This window comes from Syngnathus leptorhynchus, chromosome 3 (genome assembly GCF_054491065.1).
Source record: "Syngnathus leptorhynchus isolate UIUO chromosome 3, UIUO_Slep, whole genome shotgun sequence".
Classification (NCBI taxonomy): Eukaryota; Metazoa; Chordata; class Actinopteri; order Syngnathiformes; family Syngnathidae; genus Syngnathus; species Syngnathus leptorhynchus.
This window is the reverse complement of record NC_141197.1, coordinates 3,701,752-3,721,817: the sequence shown is the minus strand read 5'-3', so window position 1 is coordinate 3,721,817 and position 20,066 is coordinate 3,701,752. Positions and strand designations below refer to the sequence as shown.

The 20,066-nt window shown below is 42.9% G+C and overlaps 1 protein-coding gene across 6 annotated transcripts in view; it reads left to right on the top strand.

Annotated features, from left to right (window-relative positions):
* The window catches only part of cemip (cell migration inducing hyaluronidase 1), a 166,337-nt gene that overhangs the window by 85,589 nt on the left and 60,682 nt on the right, over positions 1-20,066 (top strand). For 5 of the 6 annotated variants that reach the window (XM_085906791.1, XM_085906792.1, XM_085906793.1 and 2 more), the window contains 4 exons: positions 1,091-1,212; positions 2,293-2,440; positions 3,170-3,361; positions 12,927-13,096. In XM_085906791.1, coding sequence (XP_085762917.1) covers positions 1,091-1,212; positions 2,293-2,440; positions 3,170-3,361; positions 12,927-13,096 — 632 coding nt within the window. The remainder of the gene's footprint in view (positions 1-1,090; positions 1,213-2,292; positions 2,441-3,169; positions 3,362-12,926; positions 13,097-20,066) is intronic. The other variant, XM_085906795.1, reaches the window with a different exon arrangement.

Below are 20,066 nucleotides of genomic sequence, written 5' to 3'. Positions count from 1 at the left end.
GTTGACAACCTGCCGACCTTATTGAATTTATTTTCCATCCCAACTTTTAGACTTTTCAGTCAATAACCCTCTCTAAATTTTTGCAGAAAGTGAGTTTAAATTATGGAATATTAGATGCAACACTTGAAGAATTAAACATTCATGCTCATGTAGGCTGTATATTGCACTTTTAATGAGTTTAAACTATGTGATATTAGATGCACCACCTCAAAAACTAAACATTAATGCTCGACATTTACATGAGTTTAAATTTATTTTTGCCTCATGAACATTTTAAACAGGAGTTATAAGTAATGCAAAGTTGTATGTTATTATTAAAACTTAAAACAAGTGAATTTTGCTCTTGTCATTTACAATATCTTTCAGAAATTAATAGTTTGTGTCACGTCTACAGGTTCATAACATCAACAGTATTAACATGGCCACTTCGTAGCTTGCTTTAGTAATATTTACTTTTGACTCACAACCCTGCGTGAAGAATCGCATTTGCGATGCCAGTTCTGCTTGAAGCTGCTTCACTTTGTCACTCCCTGGCATCTTGTCGTATGTTAGCATGTTTAGTCTGATAGTATCTCTTTAGGTTTAAATCCTTAAACAAGACAACCGTCTCTTTACAAATTAAACACAATTGCCTTGATTTTCAGAAGTATTGTGATTCTCATTTCTCTTGAAAGCGATGGCCCTCAACATCAACTTTCCTCATTTTCTTTGCAGTCGCCATGGCAGAAATGAGCGGAGAGAGGTGGTGCTGCCACCTTTTGGTGATGGAGGAATTACAGTTTCAAGTTTCATGATTTTTTTTTTCTATTCAGTTTGACAGTGTAGGCGGGCCATAAATAATATATTGTAAGACCGAAGCTGCGGGCTGTATTGAATCTGACCGGGGGCTGGATCTGGCCCGCGGGCCGGACTTTGGACATACTTTGGTATACTCATAAATGGATTTTGACAAGAATTAGAAATAAATCTGACATCCAATCCTACTGTGTGTGTGTGTGTGTGTGTGTGTGTGTGTGTGTGTGTGTGTGCGTGCGTGCGTGCGTGCGTGCGTGCGTGCGTGCGTGCGTGTTTGTGTGTGGGTGTGTCATAGAGGCTGAGTGGACAGAATGGTTTGACAGGGATGATGAAAGAGGATCCGGTGACTGGGAGAAGCTGTCAGATCTGCGTAAGGCCTATCCGAACCGATTGTGTAACAGTCCGCTGGACATAGAGGTAAATCGCGTACATGTGAATATTTTGTTGGACACCGCAATAACTGGCATGGATAAAATTAAAGTAAAGGATTAAAGTAAGCCGTTTTAAACTTTTGGGCATTTTAAGGTTGTAAAGAAAACAAGTGAATGCCGCTCTTTGGCACCCACTGTACAATGTGGATCGTTTGATATATGCATGCCACCATTTTCTCTTTCTCGGATGGTCGATTGTATTATGACTGGTGACGATGATGAACAGTTGCCCAGGCCATTGACGAAGGACAGACAGGAAAAACTTGGTAAATTACCCATCTCTGTGAATTAATAAATAAATAACTAAATCCGACATCTCTATGTCTAATGAGAAAGCAGGTGAGGGAGGCACGGTCAAGCACACAGAGCAGGTTTACACAAATTATTACAAAATCAAACCAACTTTGATATGTAAAGAAATAACCAATTATAGTTTAATCTATCTTGATAAAAATCTGGGGTTTATTTAGGGATTTATTTATGTATGTATTTATTTGTATACACATGTATTTATTTACAAATGTGTTTGTTTGTTTGTTTTTTTGTTTTTTATTTGATTGTTTGATTTCAATATAGTATCCTTGAAGGTCCAACCCTCATAATCATAATTGCACTCAATCCTCCAAGAAGTCTGTTAATAGAGAGATTGAGAGAATTCCAATTACAATTTCATTAATAGTTTTCATTGTAATAATAGTTCATGTTTGGTGAAGGTATGCTTTCTATTGTGTGGCTTTTTATTTATAATCAGCATGGAAAACAAACAATAAACAAATCTATTTTTTCACTGTACTGAACATCAATAAAGAGCCCTAACTAACACCACGGTAACTCCTAATAAGGGACTCAATGTCAAATAATGTATCTATTTTGATTGAGGTTTTCCCTGTTGGATCAGTTAAAAACGCTTCAGAAATAGTTAATTACTGTAGATATTTTATCACCAACTGGTAAATGTAACGTTTTTCAGGTAGGATATTTGGACAATTGCATAAAATGCAAAGGCTTAGGAATTTACATTGTTACAATTCTGTAATACTGCTGTTTTTTTATTCTTTCTTTCCAGGCTGAAACAAATGACGGCATACCCTCTAACCAGACAGGGGATGTGATCCACAAGAATAACAAAGATTATGGCTTTGTCTGCCGCAATAAAGACCAAGACCATGGCGTCTGTCACAATTACAGAGTTCGCTTTCTGTGTGGAAAACTTGGTAATTGTATTTATCTATTTATTTATTTTTTATCAGAATGTATCTCAGGTTATTCGAATGAAACATACCGTATTTTTCGGATTAAAGGTCGCTCCGGAATATCGGTCGCATTAGCCATAAAATGCACAATAACGTGAAAAAAAACATACCGTGATTTTTTAAATCTGATTTTAAATTTTAAAATTTTAATTTAAAATTTTAATTTAAAATTTAACAATCCCTCTTACACATGAGTTGAACAGAACTTCGAAAAATGTCCCAATTATGAAAAAGTAGAATGAATGGCAGCCTCAGTTGCACCCTCCAATGCAGTTATAAGGCAATTCGGTGAGCCAGCGACACAGACTTTAAGCTTAGCAGTTAGTGCTCTGGCCAGGTACAATCAAGTTGGGTGGGGTTTTTTTTCTGCAGTGTCATGCACGGCATACTTGGGTTTTCACTTTGATCGCCCTGATTTTCATGCAAATCAGGTAAAAGTCTACTTGCATCCCCCAATGGGGCACAAAGTTGCAAAAGCCCCCTTACACCCAATTCTACCTGCACAAAGTCTGACAAAATACCAAAAGAAAGAAAACTCCATCCATGTGCACATTTAGACTGTTCTTTGCACTCAGCTTGTGCTCAGTACAAATAGGGTCCTAGGTCTCTGATTTGTGTAGAATACAGTGTTAGCTGTCAACAGTCATTGTCCATTTCTCGAGTTGTAATTCTTATTCTCCAATCCTGCAGTCCGTCCTCAGGCCTCAATTTCAATCGACATGTTGTCCAACAGCACAATTTTGGAGCTTGCAGACCAGCCTATGGGTTGGCAACCCGGGGACCATGTTGTGGTGGCCAGCACGGACTACTCAATGCATCAGACAGAAGGGTTTGAACTAATTCCTTGCCCTACTTGTACACTTAACCAAGTCAAGGTTCGAGGTGAGGAATGTGACTCACAGCACAATCACACATCTTAAAACATTTCAACTCTTGAAATTAAAACTGAAAATACTGAATTACCGTAATTTTCAGACTATAAGTCGCGGTTTTTGTCATAGTTTGGGTGGGGGGGCGACTTATACTCAGGAGCAACTTAAATGTGATTATTTTCACACATTTTCAAAATTCAAAAACCCGCGATGTAGTGAAACCGCGATAAACGAACCGCGATGTAGCAAGGGATTACTGTCATTTGAACTGCAAGTGACGTCACCCGTGCTGCACGCCCGGTCCTTCTTGACGGGAGCTCTCTTTCACCTCCGTGGATGGAAGTCGGGGGCCGGCGCTCGGCCGGGTGGCTGTCCGGGGACGGTGGATGGGGCTCGGACATGGCTTTTACGCACGCCCGGTCCTATTTATGGAGCTCTCTTCCACCTCCGTGGCTGGAAGTTCAGTAGTTGTTGGTTCGTTGAACTCTTGTTTTTTTAAATAAAGAACCGTTTACCAAACCCACGTCTTTCCTGGTACTTTGTTAATGCTACAATACAGTTATATATTAGATCTCTGCAGCGCACACGCGGCGTTGTTGACATAAAGAACGAGGATCGATGGATTTAATGATTTGGAGTGACACAGATGGTTTGATAATATTGTTGTAATATGATAGTTATTTGAAATATACTTTATATATCGTTATATGGGTCTGTGGAATAATTAGAAATGCAACTTACAATGGGTCCGACGTCAGCATATGCGGCGCATACGCGGCATTGTTTACATATAGCACGATCGATTGATTTAATGAATTGGAGTGACACAGATAGTTTGATAAACGTGTTATTTATATAACACTTACTTGAATAACTCTGAATGTCACGTCAGGCCTGTTCTCAGCTCCTCGTTTGTGTATATGTCACGTTAGCACACCGTATCGTTTAGCCTGTTGTTGCTGGTTCATGTCTGTTTTTGGTGTTGGATTTTGACAAATAAAATTGCCCCAAAAGTGCGACTTATACTCCGGTGCGACTTATATATGTTTTTTTTTTTTCACTTTATTGCCCATTTTATGGCTGGTGCGATTTATACTCCGGAGCGACTTATCGTCCGAAAACTACGGTAATATTCTTAGTTCATGACTTGCAGTGCTTGACTTGTTTTATTTGATCGCGCTTCAAGCTCCATTTGGGAATCATTGACAAGAATGTTATTGTCATAAACCATGGAAGGTAAGGCAGAAAGTTTCTGTCACTCAAGAGAAAAATTATAAGCCTGGCATTTGCCAAACCGCATGTTGACAAGTCAAGAGGCTTCTGGGAGAAAGTCCCATAAATAGATGAGAAAAAAATTATTGTTCATTTCAGTTTATGGAGCTATATTTATATTATTAACCCATTCTTGATTAAGGTCTTCCCACTGACTACAGGGATGATCAGTATCCTGATCAAATTAGGTCTATCAATAGTAATGGTGAAATGGTAAAATAGTGATTCCAAACAGTAGCTAATAAAAACCTTTTAGCAAGATACCTGCAAAATACCATATTCTGCACATTTTACTAAGGTATAGCTGTGGAGGTGGAGAAAATTTGCACATTTGCGTGTTTTTAGTTCAATGCAGGTCACATTTGAACAACTTGGAGTACTTTGTTGGAGTCTGGGAAAGGTGTTTGAACTGACTCCATCAAGTACTGTTAACCAACAGTACTTGATGGAGTCAGTTCAAACACCTTTCCCATGTATGTGAAAACTTAGAGGAAGTCAATCCTGAGATGAGAAGTTAGAGTTAGTTGAAATAAATGATTGGTGATTTTTCACATCATCTGATGAATATCTTTACCACAATTAGTATTGGTATATTTCTTCACATTGCTTTTAAATTGCCAGATTTATAAAAAAAAGGATTTAGATGAATAAATAAACAAATGAATAAAATGAGGCCGGCTCGGTGGGGCAGTGGGTAGCACGTCCGCCTCACAGTTAGGAGGGTGCGGGTTCGGTTCCACCTCCGGCCCTCCCTGTGTGGAGTTTGCATGTTCTCCCTGTGTCCACGTGGGTTTTCTCCGGGCACTCCGGTTTTCTCCCACATCCCAAAAACATAGGCTGATTGAGCATTCCAAATTGTCCCTAGTCCGAGTGCGAATGGTTGTTCGTCTCTGTGTGCCCTGCGATTGGTTGGCAACCAGTTCAGGGTGTCCCCCGCCTGATGACAATGACGGCTGGGATGGGCTCCAGCACGCCCGCGACCCCCGTGGGGACTAAGTGGTTCAGAAAATGGATGGATGGATGAATAAAATGAAACACAGAAAAACCAAAATATGTGGTTGTACTACTTCTTGTCAAGGAATACAGTGAATTGCAAAGAATTAAATTGAATACAATTAAAACATTTAGGAAACTTTGATCACTGTTTAACCAGCAAGACAAGTTTGTCGTCTTGATCTGGATTTTATCCATATAATGAACATACGTGACTTCGTAGAAGAATGAGCTATAAAGGATAAAACTGACGTCATTCGGTGCTTGTTAAGATGTAAATAAAGTCAATTAAAACAAGAAATGCACGAGTGGAGAATACTACACACTCACCAAACCCAAATATACAGTACAGGCGCAAACAGTGACCTGTGGTGATCGGCACAAATCAAAGTTAGATACTAATGCTAATGTAAATGCCAGTGACCCACATTCTATCACTTCGGTTATCAGCAAACTATTATCTTGTCACAAAAGCACAGAAGCTGCAACTACCATCACAAGGCGCAGCCCAGCTCAGCTCTGCAAACTTGCTGATGGCAATGTTCCCATCTAATGCAATGCATCTGTATAGAAAATAAGTCATATGTTGCTCATTTCTCTTCACTAAAGCACATGCTATCATTATACCAAAAAAATCACATTTGGGATTTTTGTGACATCTTGGAACGTGGCAACCGTTTGTCCATATAAGTTTTAATCTACCTTTTATCTACCTATTATTCATATACATGGTACTAACGGAATAGAAAAGAAGCTTCAAATTTGCTTCATGACCCAGTTAATTTTTTGACTATTCCAGGTGGGACTGTTTAAATAAAGAGGTTTAAGAAAAGGCAAGTCACTGTCTTTCAGCCCAATTTTTTGTGCCATCTAGGGGAGTCAGAAAATACAACAACTGTTTTATGAGGAACATTTAAATCTATATTTTGACTGTTTAAGGCACCCAGTTCCCAGAATTCAAAGTAGCTCAATACATGTAATTAATAAGAATATGAATGTGTTTCGTGTGTGGTTGTGTTACTACAACCTGAATGTGTCATATGTAACTGTCACATTTGTTGCAGTTTTTTTTTATGACTTTAGATTGTGTGTAATAGTGAAGCCTACATTAATTCCTGCTAAGCAAAAACGTTAGTCTTTGGAGGGGCATATGGGAAAGTTGACATGGATACAGTTTATTTAAAAAACACATTATCAGTTAAACATGCATTTTAGTTCCTCATTCGGAAACAGCTGCAAGAAGCCAGCCAATACCAGTATCGGCAATCGTCACGAGTACCCAATATAGCAATGGCTAGTTTCAAAGGAAACTAGCCTGATATATTGGCACCCTCCCATCCCTGATTAAAATTTTGTAGAATATGTGCAACCACAAATAGTTCATTGTTTATTTATTTATCCATTTGTTTTCTTTCACTACTTATTGACGTTGGGGTCTTGGGTGAGCTGGAACCTATTCCAGCTGACTTCAGGCAAACCTGAAACCTGATGGTGTACAACCTTTGCATACATTAGAGCAGGGGTGTTAAACTCAATTGCACAAGGGGCCAAAATTAAAAACACACTTTAGGTCGCGGCCCGAACAGGAAAAACATTTATTGAACACACTAAAACTAAATATTTTTTTGGAACATAAATATGAATAAAAACAGACATAAAAATATCCATCCATCCATTTTCTGAACCGCTTTGTCCCCACGGGTGTCGCGGGCGTGCTGGAGCCTATCCCAGGCGTCATCGGGCAGCAGGCGGGGGACACCCTGAACTGGTTGCCAGCCAATCGCAGGGCACACAGAAACGAACAACCATCTGCACTCGCACTCACACCTAGGGGGAATTTGGAGTGCTCAATCGGCCTACCAAGCATGTTTTTGGGATGTGGGATGAAACCGGAGTGCCCGGAGAAAACCCACGCGGGCTTGGGGAGAACATGGAAACTCCACACAGGGAGGGCCGGAGGTGGAATCGAACCCGCACCCTCCTAACCGTGAGGCGGACGTGCTACCCAGTGCATCACCTCATAAAAATATATTGTTAAATTATTCATTTTAGAACTTAACTTAAACAACTTGACATTAAAATAACATTCAAATTCCTTTACTCCTATGTCAATGTATATAAAAAATAAACTTAAATATCCCAAAAGATTTTGCTCTCCTTAAAAATATCTCCTGTCAGAATTATACAAGTTAAAAATATGAACATGCTACAAAACCTGGAAATATACATAAAATGTGTGCTTTTCAGCAATAACAATTCAAATCATTCAGTTTTCTTTGCTCTTATGACTCTGATCTGATCATATACTCTGATCGCAGCTGGACACCTGGCATCTTTTTTTTGGCAACAAGTTGGTTTATGTTTGATGTGAAGTCCTGTGTTGTGGAGATTCTCAGGATGGACTGCAGGTGCTCATCAGTGAGACGACTTCTGTGTGCTGTTTTGTTAATCTTCATCATTGAGAAGAGCTTCTCACACAGATATGCGCTCCCAAACATACATAAGATTCGACCCGCATGAAGACAGAACTGGGGCATTGTTGCAGGGATTGAGTGAATGAACTGTGCTGACCCTGCAGTGTCATACTTTGCCTTCAGTGTCCCATTACACGAGCTCAATCAGTTCCATCTGAATCTGCACAAGTGCAGTTTCAACATCTACAGAAATAGGTTGCGAAGCAACTCAAAACTCTTTTTGTGCTTCAAAGTCACTACAGCGCCATGCGAACTCAGCCCGTAGTGTGCTGTTTGTCGGCAAAGTGCGTTTTAGGGAACACAGATGCGCTGACTTGGCTCACCATTACTTGGCAACAAGGAAAGTGAGGCAAGCTGCACTGTTGCATTTGTGTCTCCCATAAAAGCAACTTCACTTGAAATGCCTTCACTGCGTCATACATGTCAGTGATCATGCGGTCACGTCCCTGGAGCTGCAGATTTAAGGCGTTAAGATGAGCTGTTTTGTCAGCCAGAAACGCCAATTCGCACTTACATTTTTCATCCCTCAAAACGGTGGAGTCTCTTCAGAAATTCTCCGTAAATTGCCAGGCTGATTTGGCGATCTCTGCCACGACAAAATTTGGTTTCACAGCAGCTTCACTTTTTGATTTTGTAAAATAAAACATCTGCTGGAATGTCAGATTCTTTTTTAACTCTTCAGCTTTATGTTTTTTCTGCTTTGCATCCAGGTCTTTCAGGTTATCCTTATGTTTTTTGTCAAAATGCCGTCTTAGATTGAATTCTTTAATTACAACCATATTAGCTCCACAAATGAGACATGAAATGTCAGTAAACATATACTCATCGGTTATTAAAGGCTCTGTTTTCAGAATCAACTTTTCTCTTCAGCATCGTGAGGGGGTATCTTCGGCTAACGGCTGTCATAATGTCTTGTAATAGCTAGACTTAAATCCAAAGTGTTTCATTATGGGATCTGTAGTTCTGTGCAGTATTGTGTTATCAGCGCTTCATATCGATAGGCCATTAACACTAGAACACCGGCTGTTTTGATCTACCTCTAACAGCGGGGTACGTCAATTGACGCTCCATCGATGCGACACGTTACCGTCGCACATCACATGTTGCGCACGTCATGTTATTGCGATTGTCTTGTTCACGTGCACGCCTTGAGAACGTAGTTGTGTGAGGATATCGTAGCGGAGTGACAAGTGTAATTGTATAATCATTAAGAGATGAAGAGAACAAAATCAAAGTCGCATCAGCCTTCAAAAGAAAGTAAGCAGGCTGAAGCGCCAGGCGACGCATGTTCATCACAACTACAACAAAGCACGCGTCCACATCGCCACACTGCCAAACAGGCTCTCGAACATCCTCAGAACCTGCTTGATACAGACAGTGGCGATGACGTCTCTGGTGACAAGTTTGATGACGTATCAACAAGCAGTGATATCGAAGAATATGCAGTAACGTCTTCGAGTTCTGATGACGTCACATCAGACATAGAAGAAGGAGACGCAGTAGAAGTGGAGGCGGCACCCTCATACAGAGAAGATGGGGATCCTATAGAAAAGGAGGAGGCATCTTCCCACAGAGAAGAAGGGGACACTATAAAAGGGGTTGGAGATTTTAGGAGTAACAGCACCCCTTGGACGAATGCAGGTACCGAATGTATTTACAGCAAAAGCAGGTCCTACGAATTACCCTAATTTTCGGACTATAAATCGCGTTTTTTTTTCTTAGGTTGGGTGGGGGGCCGACTTATACTGAGGAGCGACTTATATGTGAATTTTTTCAAAAAAATGTAATATAAAAAAAAAAGGGAAACTGCGATAAACGAACTACGATGTAGCAAAGGATTGCTGTAATTTGAATTTCAAGTGACGTCAGCAGCGCAGCGGTTGTTTACATAAAGAACAAAGATTCGATCACGGGATGACGAAGATGACGAGGGGCCCCACGTACTACTGGCATCATTAACGGCTTTGTTTGTAAGTGACACGGAGGACGAAGAGTTTGAAGGATTTAATGATTTGGAGTGACACAGAAGGTTTAAAAAACTATTATGGCTTTTACGCACGCCCGGTCCTTCTCGATGGGAGCTCTCTTTCACCTCCGTGGATGGAAGTCGGGGGCCGGCGCTCGGCCGGGCGGCTGTCCGGGGACAGTGGATGGGGCTCGAACATGGCTTTTACGCACGCCCGGTCATACTCTACGGAGCTTTCTTTCACCTCCGTGGATAGAAGTCTGGGGCCGGTGCTCAGCCGGGTGGCTGTCTGGGGACGGTGGATGGGGCTCGGACATGGCTTTTACGCACGCCCGGTCCTATTTTTGGAGCTCTCTTACACTTCTGTGGCTAGAAGTTCAGTAGTTGTTGCCTCGTTGAACTATTGTTTTGTTAAATAAAGAGCCGTTTACCAAACCCACGTCTTTGCTTGTACTTTGTTAATGCTACAATATAGTTATATACTAGATCTGTTAAATTACGACGAGGCTGACGTCAGGGCCCACGCACGGCGTTGTTGACAAAGGACGAGGAATTTGATCGATGGGTTTAATGATTTGGAGTGACACAGATGGTTTGATAATATTGTTGTAATATGATAGTTATTTGAAATATACTTTATATATCGTTATATGAGGCTGTGGATTAATTAGAAATGCAAATCACGATGAGTCTGACGTCGCGCGTACGCAGCATTGTTTACATAAAGGATGATCGATTGATTTAATGAATTGTAGTGACTCAGATGGTTTTATAAACGTGTTATTTATGTAATAGTTATTAGAATAACTGAATGTTACGTCAAGCCCATTCTCAGCTCTTCGTTTGTGTTTATGTCACGTTAGCATCCCTATTGTTTAGCCTGTTGTTGCTCGTTCATGTCTGTTCTTGGTGTTTGATTTTGACGAATACATTTGCCCCAAAAGTGCGACTTATACTCCGGTGCGACTTATATGGTTTTTTTTTCACTTTATTGTGCATTTAATGGCTGTTGCGACTTATACTCCGGAGCGATTTAGAGGCCGAAAATTACTGTACACCAGAACTGTCCGAACACCTGTTGATGCATTCAAACTATTTGTTGATTAAGGCATTACTCGTCACATCAAGTGCTGCACTCGCGTATGCCCGCATGTCTGATCTGTTGTGGGATATATCAGATGATGAGCTTGACGCATTTTTTGGTTTGCTGTATTGAGAGGGTATATGAATGCCAAGAACATTCCACTAGACTTGCTGTGGTCAGAAAAATATGGATGCCAAGCCTTCTGTCAAGCAATGCCTCGTGACCGATTCAGAAAAATAAAAAAGTACATCCGTTTGCATGTGCGTTCCACTCGTGGAGAGAGGGTCAAGAAAGACAAGTTTTGTTTGATGTCATGGGTTTTGGACAGACTTGTTGAGAACAGTCAGAGGGCATATATTCCGCAGGATTCACTAACAGTGGATGAACAGCTGTTTCCAACAAAAACTCACTGTCGTTCACTCAATATAAAGCTCTAAACCCGACAAGTTTGGAATCAGGTTTTGGGTCCTAGTTGAAGTTGGAATAGAGTACTGCTTCGGTGTGAAGCCATATCTTGGAAAGGATGAGCAGAGAGTCAAAGGTTTGGGTACACATGTAGTGATGACATTTAAGGAGCCGTACTTTGGGCGTGGCTACAACGTCACCACTGACAACTTTTTCACAAGCAAAGACCTAGCACTGAAGCTTATGGAGAAGCGGACATCAATAGTTGGCACCATGCGATGGAACAGGAGAGAGATTCCAAACTCTTCAAAGATGGCCACTCACGAGTCAGTATTTTACAGGTCTGGCTCCATCCACTTGGTCAGATACTAATCAAAGCCCCCTAAATTTGTTGTGCTGCTGTCAACTCTCCACAAAGGTTCTCCGTGCCAGACAGATGGCAAAAAGAAGCCAGAATCAATCATGTATTACAACAGCAACAAATGCGGAGTCGACATGCTTGAAGCAATGTGCCGACAGATGTCTACAAAGGCAGGATGCAAAAGATGGCGACTTGCAGTGTTCTTCAACATTCTTGATATGGCTGGAGTCAATTCATGGATAATCTACCGGCAAGTCACTGGCACTAATATCTCACGCAAGGAATTCTTACGTCAGCTTTCTACAGAAATGACATTAGCTGAGATGTCAGCCAGGAATGGCAGCGTCAACAGCAACGGGACAATTGACAACTAGAGTGACTTGTCAAATAAAAGTAGGATGTAGCCGCAACAGAACTGTAACCCTCTGTAATGTTTGCAAACGTCTTGTATGTGGAAAATGTGGATAACCATACTGTGCATGCTATAATGTTCAATTGCGTCAATTGACGCATCTAGCTGTTCTAGGTATAAACTGCTGTAACTTGCACACAACTAATGTAAATACGTTTTTGGTTTTATACTAAACATGCTAAATAAATAAAAGTTAGATTTTTTCAGATTTTTCCTACAATCGCGTATTAAGTAGTCACGACGCAAAGTTGTGATGCGCGTCAATTGATGCGTTAATAACGATAATGTAAAATGATCTTACGGGCCGGATATGATTACACGGCGGGCCGAATGTGCCCCGCGGGCCGTGAGTTTGACACATGCATTAGAGCATAATAAATGTTCATGGCGGTGAATGTTCAAGTTTTATGCTTCAAGTTAAAAAACAAAAAACGAATGCAAAAGCGTGAAAGTTTGGGTGACATTTGTTCTACCTGTGTGCGGCATGAGTGTATTTCAATGATGAAACAACTATTGATGTCTCCTCAGGCAGCACATGGATGGGGGGGATTATGTCCTCTGCAGTTATAGAAGACCATTTTTTTATTCATGTGTATATGTGTTCACAGGCAAAGCCCAATTTATTCACATGGGTGAAGAGGTGGATGGGGTGGATATGAGAGCTGAGGTTGGCCTGCTGAGTCGTAATATCCTAGTCCGTGGTGAGATGGAGCCCAGCTGTTATGGCAATGAAGCCTGCAAATTCTTTGACTTTGACACCTTTGGAGGACATTTGAAGGTACACTACATATACTTTCTAACATTTTTAATGAACGGATAAATGTTGAGTATAAATTTTTGTTTTGTCTTGTCAGTATATTGTACATAAATCATTTCTACCTGCATAGATGTCAAGCTTAAATCATGTCATTGACGCCATTTAACCTACTGTATGTTATACATTAAAGAGTGTGTGTGTGTGTGTGGGGGGGGTGATTTTGAAGGCATGGAAGCATTCAATGGATCAACTGTTAAATTTGTCATGTCTTCTTCCTCTAAACTTCAATCATGTAATCCACCAAACACTAAATATTACCGTAATTTTCGGACTACAAATCGCGGTTTTTGTCATAGTTTGAGGGGGGGGGCGACTTATACTCAGGAGCGACTTTTATGTGATTTTTTTTCACAAATTTTCAAAATTCAAAACTCCGTGATGTAGTGAAACCGCGATAAACGAACCGCCATGTAGCAAGGGTCATTTGAACTGCAAGTGACGTCACCCGTGCTGCGCGGCGGTTGTTTACATAAAGGACAAAGGATTCAATCACGGGATGACGAAGATGACGAAGAGCCTCACGTACTACCGGCATCATTAGCGCCTTTGTTTGTAAGTGACACGGAGGACGAAGAGTTTGAAGGATTTAATGATTTGGAGTGACACAGAAGGTTTGAAAAACTATTATAGCTTTTACGCACGCCCGGTCCTTCTCGATGGGAGCTCTCTTTCACCTCCGTGGATGGAAGTCGGGGGCCGGCGCTCGGCCGGGCGGCTGTCCGGGGACGATGGATGGGGCTCGGACATGGCTTTTACGCACGCCCAGTCATACTCTACGGAGCTTTCTTTCTGACTGAAAGGTATTGTTACAACCAAGAAATAATGAACCAATCATATATAGTCTGCATGTTTGCATTTTTCCTTCCATGTTCCAAAAACATGCTAATAAAAGGTCCCTCAATTCAACATATTTCCTTAGTACTAAGATGGCACAAGACGGTGTTATATTTTTATTAGGCAATGCTTTGGTGCCATCTTGTATCTTAGGGCATTTAGAAAGAGCATAAACATGAATAATAGGTGAGGTTTTTAGAGGATATCAGGAAAAAAAGTGAAAATTTATTAACCTGAAAAGAGCCAGCTTGATATGTGTTCTCCACAGTATCAATAAGGGACTGCTGAACTGTGATATGCTCAAGATAGGTAGGACAAACAGTACAATACTCAAAACTTTTCAGGCGATGTGAAAACTTGTGCATGCCTACCAAACTTTTGTTTTAACCAATCACAACAACGGATGATAATCACCAGCATCTTTACCATCTAAAAATGAACAAAGCACCAGCGCTGTTCTTTCAAAAAGGAAACTGTGTGTAATTCTGTGGAAACATAATTAACTGCAACGTACATGCTTCCACCGGTGTCTCCATGTTTGGTTTGTTCATTTCCCACCTCATCTTGGAAAGAATTAACTAGCTTGGAGCAAAACTGTCATGGTGCAGCCGATTGTTTTGACCCACGTGCAGAATGAACTCAGAGAGACCAGTGATCGTTAAGGATTTATTGAGATACGGTCGGTAGTTAAGCCGGGTTCCAAAACAGGAGTGGCCGGGCTGGTTCCTTGATGGGGGAGGGCGTGAAGCGTCGCCAGAGTGGATCTCAGCTGAGATCTGCGAGTGGAGTCCAGGACCAGCGAGCCAGGAGTCGTGGCGTAGGCGAGCAGGGTAAGGAACGTGGTTTCAACAGCTGTAGAGGTGACCAACATCGTCTAACACTCGGGCGACGAGTTGTTGACAGCAAGCTCCTTAAGAGCCTCCCCTCGAGGTGCCTGATCAGTGGCACCTGTGGATTCTCAGCTACCCTGCTCTCAGATGCCACCTGTGGACAGAAAAGAAAACACCCGGACCCTGACACCTCCCCTCCCCCCTCAACGGCTGCCACCCGGCAGTCCTGAAGAGGTAGACGGGAGCAACGACCAATAGTCCGAGACCAAGGAAGGGTCGCAGATGTAGGAACGGGTCACCCAAGACCTCCCAGTCGACATGGTACTGCCAACCACGGTCCCGCTGACGGGAGTCCACAATCCGCTGGACCGGGTAGACTGGGTGCCCCTCCAAGTCCCGGGCGGGAGATGGGGGCTCGGCTGGAGCGAGGGACATGCTGGACCGAACAGGCTTTATCTGGGAGACATGGAACGTGGGATAAATCCGGATGGTAGGAGGCAAACGGGGACGGACTGCAGAGGGACTGATGATGGACACGATCTCGAACGGGCCAATGAAGCGTGGAGAAAGTTTTTTGGTCATGGATTTATGGGGAATGTCACAGAATGAGAGCCAGACCCTTTGACCAGGGGAACACTGAGGAACAGGAGTATGCCTATAGTCAGCGTATTTTTGATTTTGTTTAATTGTGCCTTGAAGGGCTTTGATGGTGTTGGACCAGATGTGTTTACAGCGGCTCATGTGATGGTGAACGGAAGTGACTGAGATCTCCTTCTCATCAACAGGGAACAGTGGTGGTTGATAGCCGAGTGACACTTCAAACGGAGACACAGGAGACATGCGAATTGTGAGCATATTCCACCGATGGCAGAAACATATTCCAGTCGGAAGGGTTATCGGAGGTGTGACATCTGAGGGTTGATTTGAGTTCTTGGTTCATGCGTTCAGTTTGACCATTTGATTGAGGATGGTAACCAGATGTCAGGGAGACCTTAGCACCAAGAGCAGAATTGTTTCCTGAGTCGTGAGCTGAATTGGGGGCCACAATCTGAGAGGATCTCTTGAGGGATGCCATGGAGACGGAAAACGTGTTTGACCAAGAGTTGATCGGTCTGGAGAGCAGAGGGGAGCTTTGTGAGGGGAACCAGATGACAGGATTTAGAGAAGCGGTCGGAATGGTGAGAATGGTGGTCATCCCCTGAGAAACGGGCAATCCTGTTACAAAATCCAATGCGATATGGGACCAGGGACATTTGGGTGTGGTGAGGGGTTGAAGAAGTCCAGCAGGGGCTGCTGACTCTGTGAGTCGCCTTATTGCGTGCGCAGATGGGACATGCAAGGACATACTTCCTAACGTCCCTATGGATGGATGGCCACCAAAAGCGTCTGGAGATCAGAGCGATGGTGCGACTGGTTCCAGGATGGGCTGAAAACGTAGCCGAGTGAAACCAGTGAATGAGGCGGGAGCGGACTGAGAAAGGGACATAGGTTCTGACTTGTGGACTGGTACCAGGATTGGGTTCATAGAGCTGAGCCTGTGATCCAACGCGATATACGGTTTACCAGGGGTAAACCGCCTCCCCCGCCACCCCCTCCTCTCCGTCATGGACACGCCTCCTCCATCATTCCGTGTTTGTGTGACGACTTTGAGTCCAAAGTCGTCAATGTCCCAGGAGAGGGCGCCTATGGTGCAACTGGGGGAAAGGATGGGAGCTGGTTCCTCTTCAGACTCGTTGGGTGAGAACTGTTGGGACATGGCATCTGGTTTAGTGTTCTTGGAGCCAGGGTGATAAGAACTGGACAAATTGAACCAGGAGAAGAACAAGGACCAGTGAGACTGTCAAGAATTCAGGCATTTGGCGAACTGTAAATATGTGGTCGGTCCAGACCAGCACAGGTTTTTCAATACCCTCTAGCCAGCGGCGCCACTTCCCGAGCGCCAGCTTAATTGCCAGAAGCTCTCGGTCGCCGACTTCATAGTTTCTCTCTGCGGGTAACAGACTTCGGGAAAAAAATGTGCAAGGGTGAAGCTTTCCATTGGAGTCCATGAGTTACGTTAGTATCACGCCTACTCTGGTGTTGGATGCGTCGACTTCCAGGGTGAACTGTTTGCAGGGGTCCGGGTAGATGAGTATTGGTGTCTGTGAGAACCTCTTCTTTAACACGGAGAACGTGGCATTGGCTTCTTGACTCCAGGTGAATGTTGTCTTGGTGGAGGTCAGGGCCGCTTGGGGAGCGGCTGTTTGACTGTAAATGCAGATTAAACGGCGGTAGAAGTTGGCAAACCCGAGAAAGCGTTGGACCTGGTTACGGGTTTCCGGGACAGGCCAGTCCAGGACGGCTTTGATCTTGTCAGGGTCCGGTCGAACCTGTCCACCCTCGAGAATGAATCCCAAAAAAGTGACATATTGTTTGTGGAACTCACATTCCTCTGCCTTGATGTGCAATCAGTTCGCCAGGAGGTGCTGTAGCACCAGGCGGAAATGACGGCAGTGTTCGGAGGGGTTTCGCGAGCAAATGAGGATGTCATCCAGATAGACAAAAATGAATATATTGAGAAAGTCTCGGAGGACATCGTTGACCAAGGCTTGAAAAACTGCGGTGACATTGCAAAGTCCAAAGGGCATGACGAGGTATTGGAAGTGGCCTAGTAGGGTCTTGAAAGCGGTCTTCCACTCATCTCCCTGGCGGATCCTGACCAGATGATTCGCATTTTGGAGGTCAAGCTTGGTGAAGATGCTTGATTCTTGGACTGGTTCAAATGCTGACGAGATGAGGGGAAGGGGCTACCTATTCTTGACGGTGATGAGGTAACACACTGTTAGGGTTTACAAACTATCTTGATCGTATGATTTCCGTAATTTTCGGACTATAAGTCGTGGTTTTTGTCATAGTTTGGGGGGGGGCGACTGATACTCAGGAGCGACTTATGTGATTTTTTTTTTTTTCACAAATTTTCAAAATTCAAAAAGCCGGAATGTAGTGAAACCGCGATAAACGAACCGCGATGTAGAAAGGGGTTACTGTCATTTGAACTGCAAGTGACGTCACCCGTGCCGTGCGGTTGTTGTTTACACAAAGGGCCAAGGATTTGATCATGGGATGACAAAGATGACGAAGGGCCCCACGTATTACCGGCATCATTAGCGGCTTTGTTTGTAAGTGACAGAAGTTAGGAGTGAGACAGAAGGTTTGAAAAACTATTATGACTTTTATGCACGCCCGTCCTTCTCGACGGGAGCTCTCTTTCACCTCCGTGGATGGAAGTCGGGGGCCAGCACTCGGCCGGGTGGCTGTCTGGGGACGGTGGATGGGGCTCGGACATGGCTTTTACGCACGCCCAGTCATACTCTACGGAGCTTTCTTTCTGACTGAAATGTATTGTTACACGCCCGCTCCTATGGATTCTATGGAGCTCTCTTCCACCTCCGTGGCTGGAAGTTCAGTAGTTGTTGGCTCGTTGAACTCTTGTTTTGTTAAATAAAGAGCCGTTTACCAAACCCACATCTTTCCTGGTACTTTGTTAACACTACAATATAGTTATATACTAGATCTCTGCAGTGCACGCGCGGCGTTGTTGACATAAAGAATGAGGAATTTGATCGATGGATTTAATGATTTGGAGTGACACGGATAGTTTGATAATATTGTTGTAATATGATAGTTATTTGAAATATACTTTATATAACGTTATATGGGTCTGGAATAATTTGAAATGCAATTTACAACGGGTCCGACGTGAGCATATGCGGCACATACGCGGCATTGTTTACATAAAGCAAGATCGATGGATTTAATGAATTGGTGTGACACAGATGGTTTGATAAACGTGTTATTTATGTAATACTGACTTGAGTAACTCAGAATGTTATGTCAGGCCCGTTCTCAGCTCCTCGTTTGTGTATGTCACGTTAGCATACTGTATCGTTTAGCTTGTTGTTGCTGGTTAATGTCTGTTTTTGGTGTTGAATTTTGACAAATACATTTGCCCCAAAAGTGTGACTTATGTTTTTTTTTCACTTTATTGTGCATTTTATGGCTGGTGCGACTTATACTCCGGAGCGACTTATAGTCCGAAAATTACAGTATGTTGGAATGTAGACTAGAATTATTAACTTTGTTTAAACCTTTTACCTTTCCTTGACTCTGAAAAGTTTAACCATTCAGTTGTTGAAACTTTCCAAATGGCGTGGAAACATTCTTGCTTAGTTAGTCATCTAAAATGCTCCACTAGTTTCTATTTCCTCAACCTTGTAAAACAATGAGCTGGGACCCTCCGCACTGATTAACCAGTTGCTGAAGTGACCACCAAACATGTCCGAAGTCACCCCCACCCTACTTGTTCTCAATAAATATGCTCTTGTAAGAGACTAACGAACAAACTCTCCACTTGCAAGTGCTTAAAGGGCATAATGTCTCCCGTGTAGTTCTCTCAAAATAAGTTGGAGTGGGAACATCTCTAACACCCACCGAACATAAGTCATCGATTGAGACAACAAAATACATTTGCTGGCGACCGTTAGTCACTGTGCTACTGCGTAACGGCCACTCGTACGATGCGAGGCAAACTTAAAGGAGCGCCCTGGAGTTGTCAATCAAACGGCGTGCACACGAAGCAAACCGCGATCGGACAAACTGCACAACAGTGGACAGTAGCAAAATAAAATGTGTATATACTCACTTTCTGTCAAAGATGCACACGATCACAGCAACATACTCAGTCGATTATGAGCGCACCGGAGCTGTCAATCAAACGGCACGCACACGAAGCAAACTGCGACCGGACAAAGGGAACAACAGTGGACAGTAGTAACAATAAAATGTATATACTCACTTTGTGTCAAAGACGCAGACGATCACAGCAACATACTCAGTCAATACCAGCAACCTTTAACTTACCACTTCGTACAAGTGAAAATGGGTATAATGTCTAGACACCCACTTTTTCAGTCTTATTTCGATGCAAAAAAACTCGTCTTATATTCAGGCCAAAACGGTATGTCTCCATGGCTTGTCTTTCTGAGTGGGAAATGTTGTAGAGCCTACTGGGCGGTAGCGGGGCACCAAGAAGGAGTTCTATGGCACAATCATATGGGTGATGAGGTGGTAAAGACAAGGCCTTGCTCTTGTTGAAGACTTGCTTAAGTTCATGCTATTCTTCTGAAACCTGCGTGAGATCGATGGGACCTGTTTCATCAGGCGATTGTTTTCATCAGGCGATTGTTTTGACCCACATGCAGAACGAACTCAGAGAGATCAAAGTGATC